Genomic DNA, 15,675 nt, shown 5'->3' with positions numbered 1-15,675 from the left:
CACGGACTCGTTTCTGTCTTCCAGATTTGTGTGAGGGCAGAGGGGAAAGGCCTAAAGGTATATTACATTGCCCTGAATTTCTTTTCTTTTCTTTTCTTTTCTTTTCTTTTCTTTTCTTTTCTTTTCTTTTCTTTTTTTTTTTTAATTTTTTTTCAACGTTTTTTATTTATTTTTGGGACAGAGAGAGGCAGAGCATGAACAGGGGAGGGGCAGAGAGAGAGGGAGACACAGAATCGGAAACAGGCTCCAGGCTCCGAGCCATCAGCCCAGAGCCTGATGCGGGGCTCGAACTCACGGACCGCGAGATCGTGACCTGGCTGAGGTCGGACGCTTAACCGACTGCGCCACCCAGGCGCCCCTCTTTTCTTTTTTTAAAGTAAGCTCACTGCCCCAAGTGGGGCTTGAACTCATGACCCCAAGATCAAGAGTCGCCCCAGATTGCCCTGAATTCCTATCAGCCTCCACGCTAATGAATGAGGGAAAGAATTCATTCCACTCAAACAAACACACGAGTCACACAAGAACTGGGCCGATACAATGGGGACAACCTTCTCTGCGGGCCCATCACCACGCAGGGACAATATGCACAATAGTTGACATTGTGGACGTGTTTACTTTGTGCCAGCTCTGCTCAGTACTACACGCATTATCTCATGAAGTCTTCCAAACAGCCCTGTACCGGGCACGCCGTTACCCTCCCCGAGGCGGCCATGACTGCAGGCCCTTACACGACGGGGAGAGGAGGGCCTCCCCCGGGCAGCCTGTGTGTGTGGGGGTTGGGGGGGAGGGATACTCAGCCTAACTGCGAGCTGGGGTTTCCTCTTCACGGGCTGGCCTTTCATCACTTCTCCATTTCTAAGTGGCACGGAAAGAGAGCCCCAATCGACGCAAGTCGAATTTTCTGCCTCTTTCTCACTACCCTCTCAAAGAGGGAGTCACAGATGCTTTGAGGGCCACAGGAAACTCAGGGACGCTCTCTCCAGAAAAACACACACACAATCGTGCATCAACTTCTGGAGATGTGGGGCCATCTTCACCTCCCTGCCACAAAGCCCATCCGGGGAGCCAAGTTAAGAATTCCAGTTGAAAAGTTTCTAACCTCTGCATGCCTTGATGTTCTCAGTAATAGTGCTACACACACAGCAGGTGAGACCTCGTTATAGGTCTCTCTGGAGCATTTGCTTTTGCAACTGTGTTCATGTTTCTTTGATAAAAATGACAAATATAAGACTCATCGTTGGTTTCAAAAAGGGGGCGGGGGCGCCTGGGTGGCTCAGGCGGTTAAGCATCTGACTTCGGCTCAGGGCGTCTCACGGTTCGTGAGTTCGAGCCCCGCGTCCGGCTCTGTGCTGACAGCTCAGAGCCTGGAGCCTGCTTCGGGTTCTGGGTCTCCCGCACTCTCTCCCCCTCCCCCACTCGACTCCGTCTGTCTCTCTCTCTCAAAAATAAATAAACATTAAAAAAAAAAAAGAATCCTCGTTTAAAACATGATCTTTCAAGAAGCAGGCCCCCACCTGTTACTGAATCATAAAATCAATGAGGACAGGCCTGATCACTTATTTTTTACTGAAGTAAAACGCAACAGAAATGCTTCGAGTATACTAGAGGGAGTGAGACCATGCTGTCTCTTGCGAAGCTTTGGGGAAAATTACTCATATTCCAATATGAATACGTGCGACGTGCCAGTGTGAGTTGCATTTGTCTCCAGCTGGAGCGCCAGAGCCCCGTGAAGGCTCATACCCAGCCTGACTCCCCACTCCCGGCTCGGCCCTGCGCTCGGCCCGACATCGGCCTCATCTCTGCAGATGTTCCTTACGGACCAGATCACTCCAGCCACTCTGTCAGTGCTTCTAGACTCCGTTCTCTGAAGCCATCTTCTTTTGGAACTCATTAGACGATGGTTTTAAGGTCAACGTGTACTGTCCATCCACAGCCAGACGCTAAAGATTTTGCATCTTCGCTATTTGTATTTTTGGTTTTTGTTTTTAATTTTTGTGAGAGACAGAGAGAGAGAGAGAGAGAGAGAGAGAGAGAATATGAGTGGGGGAGAGGCAGCGTGAGAGGGGGAGAGAGGATCTGAAGCCGGCTCTGTGCTGACACGGCTTTTGCGATGGCGGGATCGTGACCCGAGCCGAAGTCGGGCGCACAACCAATGGGGCCACCCAGGCGTCCCCGCATATTCACTATTTGTAATCCTCACGCGACACTACAGGGAAGGCATGATCACGATTGGTGCTGTTTTTTATTATTCCAAATTTACAAACGAAGGTGAGGCTCAGAGAGGAGTCCGAGCTCTCGCGGGGCTGGGCTGCCAGACTGTGTAGGGTGGATGGTGTCAAGAGTGTGGTAGAAAGGTCTCTGAGTTTGGGGTCCGAAGACATGCCTGTAAGACCCAACTGAGCCACCTGCAAGCGTTGGGTCCCTGAGATTTAATATCTTGAATCTCTCGAGTCACAACTGACCTGCGATTTCAAAGTTGCATCCACTGAGATAACGCACGCATGCTCTGAAATCCGTAAGTTGCAGCCAGCTATGTGTTATTTGTATAAACTACGTCAGCGACATGCGAAGGCCCTTGAGAGCAAGGACCCTGACTGCCTTCTTTGTCCCTCACCCCCACCCCCCAGCACACCCTCCAGCTGCACATGAAATATTTGCCAATTGATTGCTGCTTAAGGACAAGAATGATGCCTATTATTCCCTTTCTCTAGCCAGCTTTAAAAAAAAGTGTCCTTAATACACAAAAAGACTCCCTGACATTTGTCCTTGAGAGAGAGGAGGCTTCATGGAGGAGGCACAACATGGCCGCCTTGAATCCATCAAGCAAGAGCGTCTAAGCCTTGAAGGAAATCAGCCTGTGGACGCTGGCGGCAAGGATGCTATTCTCGACCGCCGCCGAAGCCATTTTTCAATCGCTCCCGGTGGCACCTTCGGGAGAGGTGGCGTCAGGACCGTGTTCACGCGGGAGAGGCTGATGTGCAAGTCGTTTCAGCTAAGTTTCTGAATTTTGTGGGGATTTTTTTTTTTTTTTTTCTGGCAATAACTCAGAAGCCTAGATGGCTCGCCTTCAAGTACAACAAGATTAGTTTCAGCCGCTCGTGCTCTGGGTGAGGTTGTCAGGTGCGGGGAGCTACAATTACCTGGAGCCGAGGACCACCAATCACGTCCCCCTGCCCTGTCCCAGGATCCACGGGCTCGGGATCTTCGTGATTATTCCGTACATTTAGCCACAGCCGACAAGCAACTGGCTAGGATAATTTGTACAGCTATTAAAACCCGAGTCGGCCCGACCCTCGGGTTACGGTGGCTATGTCAGCGTCCCCTTGAGGGCAGGGAGGGGCACCACGCTCCGTACCACCCACGGGGCTAAAGGGGCCGCATCCACACGCACCGACTGCGCACGCGCGTGGCATCGCCATCCACCCTGTCCTCCCTGTCCTCCACGCGGTACCCGTAGCATCGCTTGGGAAGCTACCCCGACTAGGCTTTTCTGATGACAAAAGCGTAGGACTGTTGGAGACCTGCAACGTTTGAAACTCCGCTGGAGATGCGTCTTGAGCTCCACACACATAAGCAAGTGATTCTCAAAGTTGCTTTCCTACTTGCAGGTCCTTTGCACCTTGGCCTCCTAGTTCCTTCCCACCATTGACAGGTCAGTTGCTCTGTTCGGCCTGTTCCCAAACCACACTAAAAACTCGCAGAAATACAAAAGGCTTTTGTTTCCCTGACATCATCAACAGCGACTATCCCCAAGAAGAGGGTGTTTGGTGGAAACAAACGACTGATGCTTGTACCTCACCAAGATTTTTGGGACTTTTTCGGCTTTAATCCTATGCATTCTCCCTCCCACTGCCGTGCGTTCTGATGGCCCATGGAATTCTTCTCTCCAGAGCCGGCTGGGGGCCGAGGGGCAGAGCCCAGCCCATTGTCATCGCGTTGCCATTGCTGTAGTTACTCTGTTTTCTCTCTCAGAACACGCGGGTTCTGAGCAAAATGGGGGGTTGGTGTGCAACTTTACGTTTTGGAGAGTAAAGGAGAAAGGGAGATTTGGGGGGACGGTTTTGCATAACCCTGCAGGCTATTTCGAGTCAGCCCGGCTGCTCCCCAGAAGCTGGCCATGGCCGAAGAAGCCGACACCGAGGGGCTGAGAGGCCAGCTCCGTCCAGGGGAGAACAATGCCTCCGCAGTCAGACACAATGGCCGCCTCTCATTTTCCAGGAACTCTTACAATAAGATGGAAAGGGTCCTGGAGTTGCCTCACTGGGCCCCCAGCTAGGGAGAGAACATTAGCTCGGCAGCTACAGATATGCAAATCCGCTTTGAGTGCTCCCACAGCCCGGGGAGGCCTGGGGGGTTGGGGGGAGGCTGAAGAAGCACTCCCGTCCTGCGGGGCCCATCCCCTATCCTTGTGGGGACCTAAAGTTCCAGGCTTAGCCGGGCCTGCCTTTTAGGGCCAGATACAAGGTTCGCTAGCCAGAGATCCTAGAGAATAAGCTCCAACCACTGTGCGAAAATACTATCACTCAGTGGCACAGGTTCTATCGTAAAATCAGCACGGTTGTAACGCATGCTCGTAATTGCTTAAACTGTTTTGTTGTTTTTTAAACTTAAACATCTTTCAGTCATCCTTTACCAGTACTGTTGTCTGGCAGCATGAGATTCTGGAAACTTCTGGTTGGTTCTTCTTCAGATCATGACATCAGTGGTTAGAAAGAGCGTGTAGCTTACTTTATTTTAGGGTTGGGGTTTTTAAGATGGCAGGCCTAAGTTAACACGAACGGCAGGTTTTTACTGAAGACTGACAGTCCACCACTAGATAGAGCTTACACAGGAGAAGCCTAGATTCTAGCTCCCTCCACACTTGTCTACTCGGCCTTGGGCAGTGACCCCACCTCACCAGCTAAATAGGGGTGGTGGCAAGAATATTGACCTACCTCACTGGGGTGTGGTGTGGATTAGCTCACAGGTGCCTTTCAGCGAACAAAAATGCTGAATTCTAACATGTCAAGAGCTTCCCGACTCCTAAGGAAACACGGTCCAACACGTCCAACAGGATGAATTTTCTGTTCTAAGATGTGACGTGTATTCTCCCGACTATTAAATTTACAGCCCGCTTAGGTTTCAGTCGCCCAGCCAACATCCGAGTTGAAGTCTCTCGAACTGTGGCTGACAATGACCAGGTGGTCTGGGCTGCGACTGGGGAGACACCAATGGACTTAAATAACTGTCTGTAAGCGTCTGGAGGTGGGTTCTGCCATGTTTGTTCAATTGATAAAACTTTCAACCGGCTTAGGAGCTGAACAAATTATACAAGTAAATGCTTCTGAAGATAAAGATGTCCGATGAAAGAATACTGTATTTGAAGTTTTAATTGTCATCACCCTAGTCTTCAACTTCATTTAAATTACATGGTAGACATTCATTCAATAAGGAGATGGAAATTAAAATTCAACTCTACATTCGCAGATTCAAAGTAAGATCTGCAGATCAACAGACCCATTAGAAGATTAGAGCTACAATGCCAACACGTGTACACAAGGAGTTGTTTTAGTTTTGGTTTAGAGACTCGAGAATAAGGACGGGTGCAGAGAAGAAGGTTAAGGAGAAACCTTAAAACACACAAATGACGTAAACAGTCCAAAATGCTTTGTAAATCATCCTAACCCCCGCCACAAAAATCTCCGAATTGGGTGGCTCTCCCAACAAAAAAACTCAATGATGAAATGCTTTTCACCGAAGGAGTCTTAATGTTAAATATTCCAGAAGGCAATGTATTCATCTATTTTGCCAAATGTAGTTTACTTTCCTATAAAATGTCTATAAACCTGTGGTAAATCTTATCTGTGCTAAGAAAATACATAAAATTGCTCATTAGAGAGCCCAGTTGAATGAATAAGATATATTCTAACTTTTAAGTGCTTGTTAGTAGAAGTCATTTACATTGTTTTGCTTCCTAATTTAAATTTATTGATGGCTCTGGAGTCACAGTGAGCTTCACCGCGTGCACGCATCACTTCAACAACGCGCGGACCTTCTTAACCGCCCCTACCTGTTAGAAATAACGTCTAAGAACTCTTCGCAAAGATAATTAACAATTTTCACTGGAGAGAGAATTTTGTAACAGAACACGGAAGGAAAATTTTCTGTTCCTAGTATCTTTTCTTGTCACGTTAATCCTGGAATTCCTTGAAAAAAAAAAAAAAAGGCATCGCAAACGTTGGTTTCACCTTTGGATATACTTCAGAAGAAGTAATCCCCAAATTAATTCAGATTATTCCCATAATTTAAATTGGAGGCTCTATGTCTCTGAAATACATCCCAAACGGCTTTCCACCTCCATTAGCATCCACTCCCACCTACAGCCATCTCCTGGCTAGAATTCCCAGCTCCTCTTTACAAGCCATTTTTTTCACATGGCAGCCATGGTGATTCTTTCAAAAATACGAATTTGATCATACCGCTTTCCTGCACAAAACCTTCCAAGCGCTTTCTACAGCACCTAGAAGGAAATCCAAACCCTCCGACAGGGCTGTCCTGGTCCCTGCCTCCTCCCTTTTCTCCTAGGTGGACAGGCTGCCCGAGAAGACCCTTCTTCCAAGCCCACTCAAACTCAGGGTCTTTGCACTCGGCTCTCCCCTTCGCCTGGAACATTCTCCAACCACATCTTCATCTGGCTTCTGCTTCTCATCACTCAGCCGGTAAACAGAGCTGCCCTCTCCACAGCGCCCCTCCCTGACCACCCCCTTACATTATTTAATAGTCTGCCTTGATCTATAAAAGTTTTATCTGTAATCTGCTTATCACCTGTCTCTCTGCCTACTCGAATGTAAGTTTCGTGACAGCAGGGGACTAGTCTGTTTTGTTGTGTTTTCATTGCGATAGTCTCGCCCTTGAAACTGCATCTAGCACATAGCACCCTACAAACGGCTGGTGATGAACGTTAATTATGCTAGCTCAGCAGTTAAGTGCCTGGGCTTTGGAGCTGGATCAATCTGGGTTCAAATATCAGGTTTGCAATGTACTAACTCTGAGGCTTGAGTACGTTTGTCTCTTTCAAAGACCTGATTTCTGTATCAAATGGGAATATTCATGGGGCAAGATAGACCCAAATTTAAACGAAGTCACCAGGACTCAAGTTTCCCTCGTCCGAGCTCATGCTGTTCTACTTGACACAGGCTTTCTCTTAATTCCCAGTCTGAAATTTAAGATCCCTTGTGGAAAGGTGAGGGGGCGGGAAATGTAAAAATACAGAAGCCCCAAACACTTCAAATCATCATCAGACAATGATTTTCTTTCAGAGACCGAAGAATGCAGTATCGCAGAAGACCTTAGGTAGGCTCTGATGTCAGACCGCCTGGGTTCCAACCCACTGCTGGCCAATTCCAAAACCTCTGTAAGTCTCAGTTTCCCCGTGGAAGAAAAGCACTTCCCTCACGGAGAAGTAAGATTAAGCGGCAATGCCACGGAAAGCACTCGGCACTCAGTACGTAACGGACACTGAGCGCACAACGAACGCTAGTTAACGAAGCATCAGGCGGAATTCCAAATGTTTCTTACTTAGGTCAATTCAAGATCTATCATCAAGAATTCATTTCGTTAGAAGAAATAAAAAAAATGCATTTTCCAACATGGAAGTCTGAATGACTTTAAAGCCGTGTTAACAAATAAATCCCAGATAATGCAGAGCCAGCTGGTGGCCCGTCTCTCAAGTCAGGGCTCCTTCTGGCCACAAGCAACTGACGCCTTTGCTCTTGGCATTTTCTTCTCTGACAGAGTCGCATCGCACGTTTCAGTTACACAAGGTCATAGGAAAACTCCCAATACTATCAGTATTTTAGAAAAAGACCCTTTTAGGACTCATTTTATTAAATAGATCCTCCCTACCTCAGGTCTTCTTTTAAGGCTTAAAAAAAAAAATCTTCGCTTTAAATATTTAAACTCCCTACACTTTGTGCAGATCTAGTCTCCCTCCCCCGGCCCCCCCTCCCCACGTTCAAAGAATTTCATTTCAGAAGATACTCTCTTCAAGGCACTTTTTCCTCCAGTGCAAACTACCCATGTTTTGACTTTCGAGAGAGAATAGTAATGATGGTGGAGAAAAGCTACCATAGGGTCTCCAACATGGAGGCTTCAGGCTGTTCCTTTTCCAGAATCGTACGGGCAGATTTTCTTCTCGGGATGTAAATCAACCAAACCTTGGTGTCTGTAAGGAATCTAGACAAACCGTCTCGTAGCACATCCGGTCGGGCACGGACCGCGAGGGCGCGGAGGGCGCGGAGGGAGGCAACGCAGACCAGCTCATCCACGTCCTTCCCTCTCCTCTCTAGCTGCATGGAAATGGAGCTTTGTGTTCGGTCAGGTGACATGAAAGGTGAAAACAGTAGCTCTCAAATTACATTTAACCTCAAATAGCAAAGGTCACGAAGGAGGGCACAGATCGGCAGCTCCCGAGACTGCACGCGTGCGCACGCGGTGGCTTAAGCGGGCCTCTTTTAATCCCACATGGGTTTTCCACACCGTTTCTGGCATCAAGCACCGGCCCGCAGGACACCAGAGCGCCTTTGTGTCCCTTGCTGACACTCCGGCATTGTGTTTTCCTACCCATTAACCAAGGATAAATGACCTAGATATTCTGCCTATTAAAGCCTCATTTTTCTTTTGCCCTTTTGTTCTTTAGTGTACCACATTATCAGACGCTGCACACATTTTAAAGTATTCTCAGTCTCAGATGCCCTTTTGAGGGAGTAATAGGAGGTTTTTGTCTGTGGTTCTGCGGAGATATCTGGAGTGGAATTACGCGAAGGTAATTTAAGGTTTTTCGTCCTGTCTGGTCTGAAGACAATCAGTTTAGCATATTACTAACAGCTCATCTAGGATAAGAGGATATAGCAAGAAACCGTACAAAGGCCAGAATGCTGTATTTGCATCTATTGCGAATACAAAAAATAGAGTGAACACCAGTTCCCCTACATACTACATTCTCTAATTACATCTCTGCATATCATGGGTCACTTTTATTAAAAGCATCATTACTACAGTTGGCAGCAATTTACATTTTATCTTACATGATAGCAGTTTTCAAAGAAAAAAATAAAAGGACATCACAACAAAGAAAAACAATACATTTACAAAGTCATGTCTGTAAACTTCAAGGCTAGTTTAGAGCTGAGGTAATGCTGTTTTAGCTTTGTGGCTAAAGTAACAAAGTCCTTTAATTTAAAAAAGGTACCTGATTCTCTCTTCTCTCACTCTTTATTTATCTATTTATTTTGTTTATACCAGTGCATTACAAGACCACGAGACAATGGAACTGTAGTTCTGTCTGGCAAGAACCCTCCCAGTAGGTTAATTTCCAAAGGGACCCTTCACATTCAACAGCTGCCTTATTATTGCTGCGCCTCGGGACAGAGACGTTCACACTAACGTGGAGATTGTCAGAGTGTATGGATGTGTGTGGATGCGCAAGTGTGGGAACCCCCATACAGTCAAAAGGGAAACAAATGAGCAAGTATGATATGTATGGTAAATTTCATCTTGACCTTCACAGCAAAAAAATTAAAATTAAAAAATTAAATATATAACTTCATACTTCCTTTGAGCAGCACTTCCTTCCATTAGTGCCACTCAGTTACAAATTGCTCTTTATTATAATACCAATGGTACCAAAAGGAAAAAAAAAAAAAAAAAAAGAAGAAGCAGAGCATTATGTAAGTTTCCTTAAAAAGACATGATCACCTCTCAAATTTCATCTCTCCTAGGGATAATAAATAATGCACTGCACAATACTTAATGACCAAGATACCTTTTGACACACCTGTATAACATGACTTGGACTTTTTTTTTTTCTTTTTCTTTTTTGCTACACTATGTTACAGAACAGCTTATAAAACTAGGTATGAACATTAACTGTGAGTGTAAACAGTAGGACTACCACTTGTCAAAAGTTTTAAACACTTGAACTGGAACTGGTACTGGTTATTCATCATTTTCGTTGTTTTCTAGTTCATCCCCCCCATCGAGCGAGTCCAGCTCTTCACCCTGTGCTCCTTCGTCTTCGAAGACGGAGGACCCCGCGGTCTTTTCCGGGTTCTCCTCGGCGTCGCTGCCGTCCAGGTTCTCCTCTTCCTGGAAGGCGCCCCCCTCGGCCTTGTCGGGGGCCTTCTCTTCGCTGGAGCCCACGGCGTTCTGGAGTCCTGCTAACGCGGGGAACCCAGGCAGTGTCAATCCCCCCAGTCCCGGAGGTAGAAACATGGACGGGTAGAAGAGGCCTGGCGCCACGGTGGACAGGAGGAAAGGGTTGAAGGCGAGCGGGTTGGAGGGCAATCCGGCCGGGGCAGTAGCAGCACCAACAGATCCATTCGCAGAGTCAGTAGCCGAAACAGCATCTGTGCTTTTCTCGGAGTCTTTGTTCTCGTCTTCGTTCTCGTTGCCTTTCTCTTCCGCTTTCGGGGCGCCGTCTTCCGGCTCTCCCTGCCCGGGAGCGGCGGCGGCGGCGGCCGCGGCGGCGGCGTTGCCAGCAGCAGCGGAGAGCGGGTTGTTCAGCAGCCCGCCCAGTCCGAACACGTTGGGCAGGCCCGCCATGCCCGGCAGCATCAGGGGCAGCACGGCCGCAGGGTTCTTGGCGTCGCCTCCGGCGGCGGCGGCCGCCGTCGCCAGTCCTGGAGGGAAGCCCATGAGCCCCGCGAGCTGGAGAGACTGGAGGTTCTGGAGGTTCTGAAGGCTCGTGAGGTCCATCCCGGCAAACAGGCTGTTCACCAACAGGGGGTTGATTCCGGAAGTGGAGGCCGCCGCGGCCGCCGCGGCCGCCCTGGCGATCTCGCTCTTGGGCCTTCGTCCTCTCCTGCTCGCTCCTTCCCCCCGCACCACGGGGCCGGTGAGAAGGCGGTCAAACATCGACTCGGGAACAAAACCCTGAAGCAAACGGGGACAGGCAAACAGTGGCTATAAACGTCGCTGGCGAAAACTTAAATTTCAGGGTGGGCCTTTGTGATGCGCTGAAAATCGACACTGAGTGGAGATACACAAGCAGTCATTTCCCTCCTAAAAGCTCGATGGTGAAACTTACGAAAGAAGAAAGTCTATCTGTTGGCACTATGTTAACTCACGAACTATGGTGAGCTGCAGAAAAATGGTTAAAGGCTACTCTACCGGTGAGGTGAAGGTCAAGCTGTCAGCGTCCGTAACTATCTCGAGAAACAACACATCAAAATGAAGTTGAAAAGTCTGGAACATTTAACTACAATTACGTTTTAGCGTCTACCCTGGAGAGACAAAAATTGTGTTCACCCCAAAACCTGTACACAAAGTTTTATAGCAGCTGCACTCATATTTGCCCAAGTCTGGAAACAACCCAGATGTCCCTCCATGGGTGATGGACAACCTCACACAGGGGCACGTACCTGTACCGGAGGAGTGCTCAGCAGTAAAAAGGAACAAACCTCTGACACGTGCAACCACGTGGATAGATCTCAATATAAAGTCCTCTTAAAATCGTTATATAATTTATGCCTCTGCTTACAGGGCATCCTCAAAAAGACAAAACCCTGGATGGAGCGCAGACCAGCAGCGGCCGTGGACTAGGGGGAGGGAGAGGGGAGACTACAAGAGAACTTGGGGTGGGGGGAGATGAGGGCACTGTCTGTATTCTGATTATGGTGGTGGTTCTTCAAGAAACTATACATGTGCTAAGACTGCTGGAACTGTAGGTCGAAAGAAAAATAAGAAATTGTAGTGTATACTTGAAACAAGTAAACAAAAAGAAATCCAGACATTAACAAATTAATATTTTTGGAAGAAACTGAAGTAGAAAAAAAATTTAGGCGAAGTTGTATTCTTTCTTTTAAAATCAAAATTCCCAGTTAACCTTAGTGACCTCGACCACTGCGAATTCCATCCTACAGGTGAGCTGTTAATAACCAGGTTTACCTGGGGCATTCGGCCCGTAGTGAGTCTACCTCCAAGACCGTGAATGCGTGTTCCTCTACTGTCCTTGTAAATCAGAGCTGTCAAGTTCTTCCACTTTGGATTAATGATACACCAATAGGAAAAACGATGATTTATTATGTCTTTTAAGTGAAGAATAAGTTATAATTGAATAATTAATGGTCAACGGAAAATAAAGAAAAGCCCAGGACAACGGTTTTGTATAAAGCCCTTTCCTGATGGAAGTGCCGAGTTTGTACTTACAGACTGCTTCACTATCTCAGTCCAGTCTGGAGCGACTGCAAATTCAGGGTTCTCTTCCAGCCACCTGGGCAGGTCCTTCATCGGAGGCGCCATAGCTCCACCCATCTGGGGAGAGGCATTTGGAAATTGATCTAGAAGCACGTACATCCCCCGCCCCCCTTCCCCGGTATACACGCACATATCCTATACAGATATTCTAGAAGAAACCAGGATTGTTTTTCCTTAAAAAGGATAAAATGCTGCTTTCTGGGATAAGAAATCACACAGGGAGATCATTTCCCTTTCCCAAACGTTCACCTTCTTTCCATTTCGTTTATTGACAACAGGCACCCTTTCTTCTCCTGTCAAAGTGTTTATATCCAATTTATTAGGGTTTCGACATCTATGTCGTTTCTGTTTCGGTTTCTGAAATGAGGAAAACAGCACATCCGCATTCTTCTGCAAAAAAAAAAGGCCCCCAAATGCGTATTTAGTATATTGTATTTAGTACTTACTCTTTCCTGCATAAATGACAGAATAGTGAAGCCATTTTCTTTTTCTCTTTCCTTCCTTCCTTCCTTTCTTTTTTTGTTTTTTTTTAAAGTAATCTCTATGCCCAATGTGGGGCTCAAACTCACTACCTGGAGATCAAGAGTTGCACACGCTACCTACCGAGCCAGCCAAGTGCCCCCACTCATGCCATTTTCAATTACTATGGAAGGTTTGGGCATCATTTTAGTTATCAGAAACTAAGATTTTCTTTAAAAAAAAAAACTATTTTTCTCTTTGTACACGTAAGCTGAGAATCTGCTTTTCCTTTTGTTTATCAGTAACCCCACATAAAGCCTTTTCTTCAAATGTTTAACTAAGTCACGGTATCTTTAAAGGAAACTTTCTCAAGTACCCTTCCTAATTTCTACCCAGTGACGTGGATGAACACAGAGATGACCTCATGTCTATGATACAGACTGTACATGGACAGGAGCAACCCGGGGATAAAAGGCCCCGTGCAGGAGGGGGCCTTCTGAATGGCAAGGACTCAACTCGAGCTGAACTCAACGAAATAAAATGTGAAATCCTACACTTAAGGTTTTTTTTAAAAAAACCAGTCACTAAGTACATAGGAAGTAAAAGATTTGTTGTGCTGCCAGCTTACAAGCAGTTTATGTGACAAATCATCTGGAGATATTGTTTAATGTTTAAGGGAAGGCGTAAGTGTTAGTTGTTCGAAAGAGAAGCTAATAAAGTCTTGGGCTGTTCTTAGCTAGTCAAATTTCTGCAAGTAACAGCTTCGTAGTACTCTGTGCTCGTCAGACCTGGTCTGAACCAATTAAAGTGCATTCGTGAGTGTCATCCCACTAATGAGACCACCTGAAAACCAGGCCGTGTAAAGAATAACTGAAGAAATCATGTCTATTTGGTGGAAGGAGAAAGTAAGGGACTGCATAATGGGCATCTTCAAGTAACTACGAGCTTTCCTTCCTGACTTGAAGCTAGTTTTTCTAATGTAAAACACACAGTGACAGAAACTGGGGAACGTTCGAGATGAGGCAGAAAGACCAAGAATTTCTGTGTTCTACCGGGGAATCGTGAGGGCTACCCTCACGGGACTCCTCCCAACTAAACTCTGCGATACTTACTGGTACATAACTTGGCATATCAACAGTGTAAGTAGGATGCAGCTTCAGCCATTCAACTAAGTCCTTATTTTTAGGAGCGTCCTCCCCCACCAGCCTAGTCCCGTCTTCAAGATTTATCACGGGGATCCGCGTGTCTGGGTCCAGCTGTCCAGGAGAAGGAATGTTTCTTGTAGGTGGGGTCTCTATATCTTCTTCGAAAGCTTTGGTCACCTCAGCATCCTCCTGCAGAAAGTTGACAGTGGTCTGAATTCTCATAGGATGAGAGATTCCAGAAACGTCTTATCCCAAGAAAATGCTATCCTAGCATAATGGATCTTTGACCAAAAAGGGAAAAAAGCTACCTGAAACACTGTCAGTTTTGGAACAGCTATCAAATTAGAAGATGAAGCTTTAATATCACTCTCCACACTACAGAATTAAGTAATTAGGGAGGAAATCCACAGGCCACCAATGCTCCATGTTTGAGATCCTAAGCCACTAGGGCACGGGCAGTGTAGTCTGAGCTTGACATGCATGAAAGGTAGCCTCTCAATCTCTCTCGGGGATCTCGGGATCACATCACTAAAGAAATTATAATTGAAGGAATCCAGCAGCCATCTCGTGCATAGCTTTCTGGCACTCTCTGAACCGTACAATTTTATTGGTAGGACAATATTTTGAAGCAGGTGTGTGAGGCAACACTGAAAATATCACGCCCAATTGGAAGCCCGTTCTCTACCACTGTCCAACCGGTGGTCCCCACACTATTACTCCAACCTCTAGACAACTTTTCTGACAGCCCACTGTCTATTCCTACTGCTTCTACTTGGGCTCAGTTCTTCGTCACTGCCCACCCCCCACCCCAAATTACTGTGATATTCCTAAATGGTCTCCCTGATTCTAGTTCCGCTCTTCTTTACTCAGACTTCCACACTGCTGTACTGCAGTCGGTTTTCTAAAATGCACTCTTCCTAGTTTAACTAGGAACTAGTTAAACTATTTAAATTATTTGGTAACTGAATTCCCCATCACCTTCAGGATAAAATCCAAGTTCTTTAGCATGGCAGCCAAGGCCCTCCCCGATTTATATCCTACCTTGTATCCAAGCTCACTTCTGTCGAACTTCACCTCCTCATCGAATTCCCCTGCTGCCGATGACTTTCAGTTTACCAAACCTGGAAGGCTGTCTCTAGCCTCAGTGCCTTTGCACATGTTCTCCCTGTAAGCTCTTTTCAAATGACCAACACCTACACAATCTTCAAAACTTAACCAAAGTATGACCACGTCTAAGGAAACTTCCTCATCTGTTTCTCCCCGTATCCTTCTCCTTCCATTCCCATTCTTCCTTTGGGCTCACAAAGTACCCCAGGCATGCCTCACAGCTAGGATACAATATTATTTATCAGTCACTCATCTTAAACACTGTGAGTTTTCCAGTGCAAGCACTTGTTTAGCACTTATTCTTTGCATTGTACTTTGGGGGAGGCGGGGCAGGGGGCAGGGAGTGCACACAGGGACAACTTCTACCATGTTGTTGGATGTAGGATGACTGTATCCTTACTTTTCATGGCAACGCAAAATGGTCTCCAGTTTGAGTACGGACACAATGAAAGACTTTAGGACTTGTCTTCTTCCATATAAGTAACATTGCTGACCTTTATACCTCTTTACTATTCCATTTATTTATAGCTCAATCAGCATTTTCCTTGTATTTTATGTGTATGCACATAACTTCGCACAATACCAAATACGTAACCCCTAAGTTCTAACATTTGACAGTGAGAGAAACAAAAATTTAAAAATACATTCTCTAACATCTCTTAGGAATTCTGAGCTGGGTTGCTTATGTGACTTTAGAAAAAGGAAAGACATCAATAAGTTCTTAGGGATG

General features: G+C 46.4%; 1 protein-coding gene across 3 annotated transcripts in view; it reads right to left on the bottom strand.

The window, feature by feature from the left end:
* Positions 1 to 8,901: 8,901 nt before the first annotated feature.
* The window catches only part of CHD7 (chromodomain helicase DNA binding protein 7), a 192,272-nt gene continuing 185,498 nt past the window's right edge, over positions 8,902 to 15,675 (bottom strand). For all 3 annotated transcript variants that reach the window (XM_047073976.1, XM_047073974.1, XM_047073975.1), the window contains 4 exons: positions 13,806 to 14,027; positions 12,484 to 12,624; positions 12,187 to 12,291; positions 8,902 to 10,911 (listed from right to left, as the gene is read on the bottom strand). In XM_047073976.1, coding sequence (XP_046929932.1) covers positions 9,976 to 10,911; positions 12,187 to 12,291; positions 12,484 to 12,624; positions 13,806 to 14,027 — 1,404 coding nt within the window. In that variant the 3' untranslated portion in view covers positions 8,902 to 9,975. The remainder of the gene's footprint in view (positions 10,912 to 12,186; positions 12,292 to 12,483; positions 12,625 to 13,805; positions 14,028 to 15,675) is intronic.

Source organism: Lynx rufus, unplaced genomic scaffold (genome assembly GCF_022079265.1).
Source record: "Lynx rufus isolate CCGP_SWC_20201006 ecotype Redwood Valley unplaced genomic scaffold, mLynRuf1.p SCAF_12, whole genome shotgun sequence".
NCBI classification, from domain to species: Eukaryota; Metazoa; Chordata; class Mammalia; order Carnivora; family Felidae; genus Lynx; species Lynx rufus.
The sequence above is the reverse complement of the archived record's forward strand: the minus strand, read 5'-3'. Positions and strand labels throughout refer to the sequence as shown.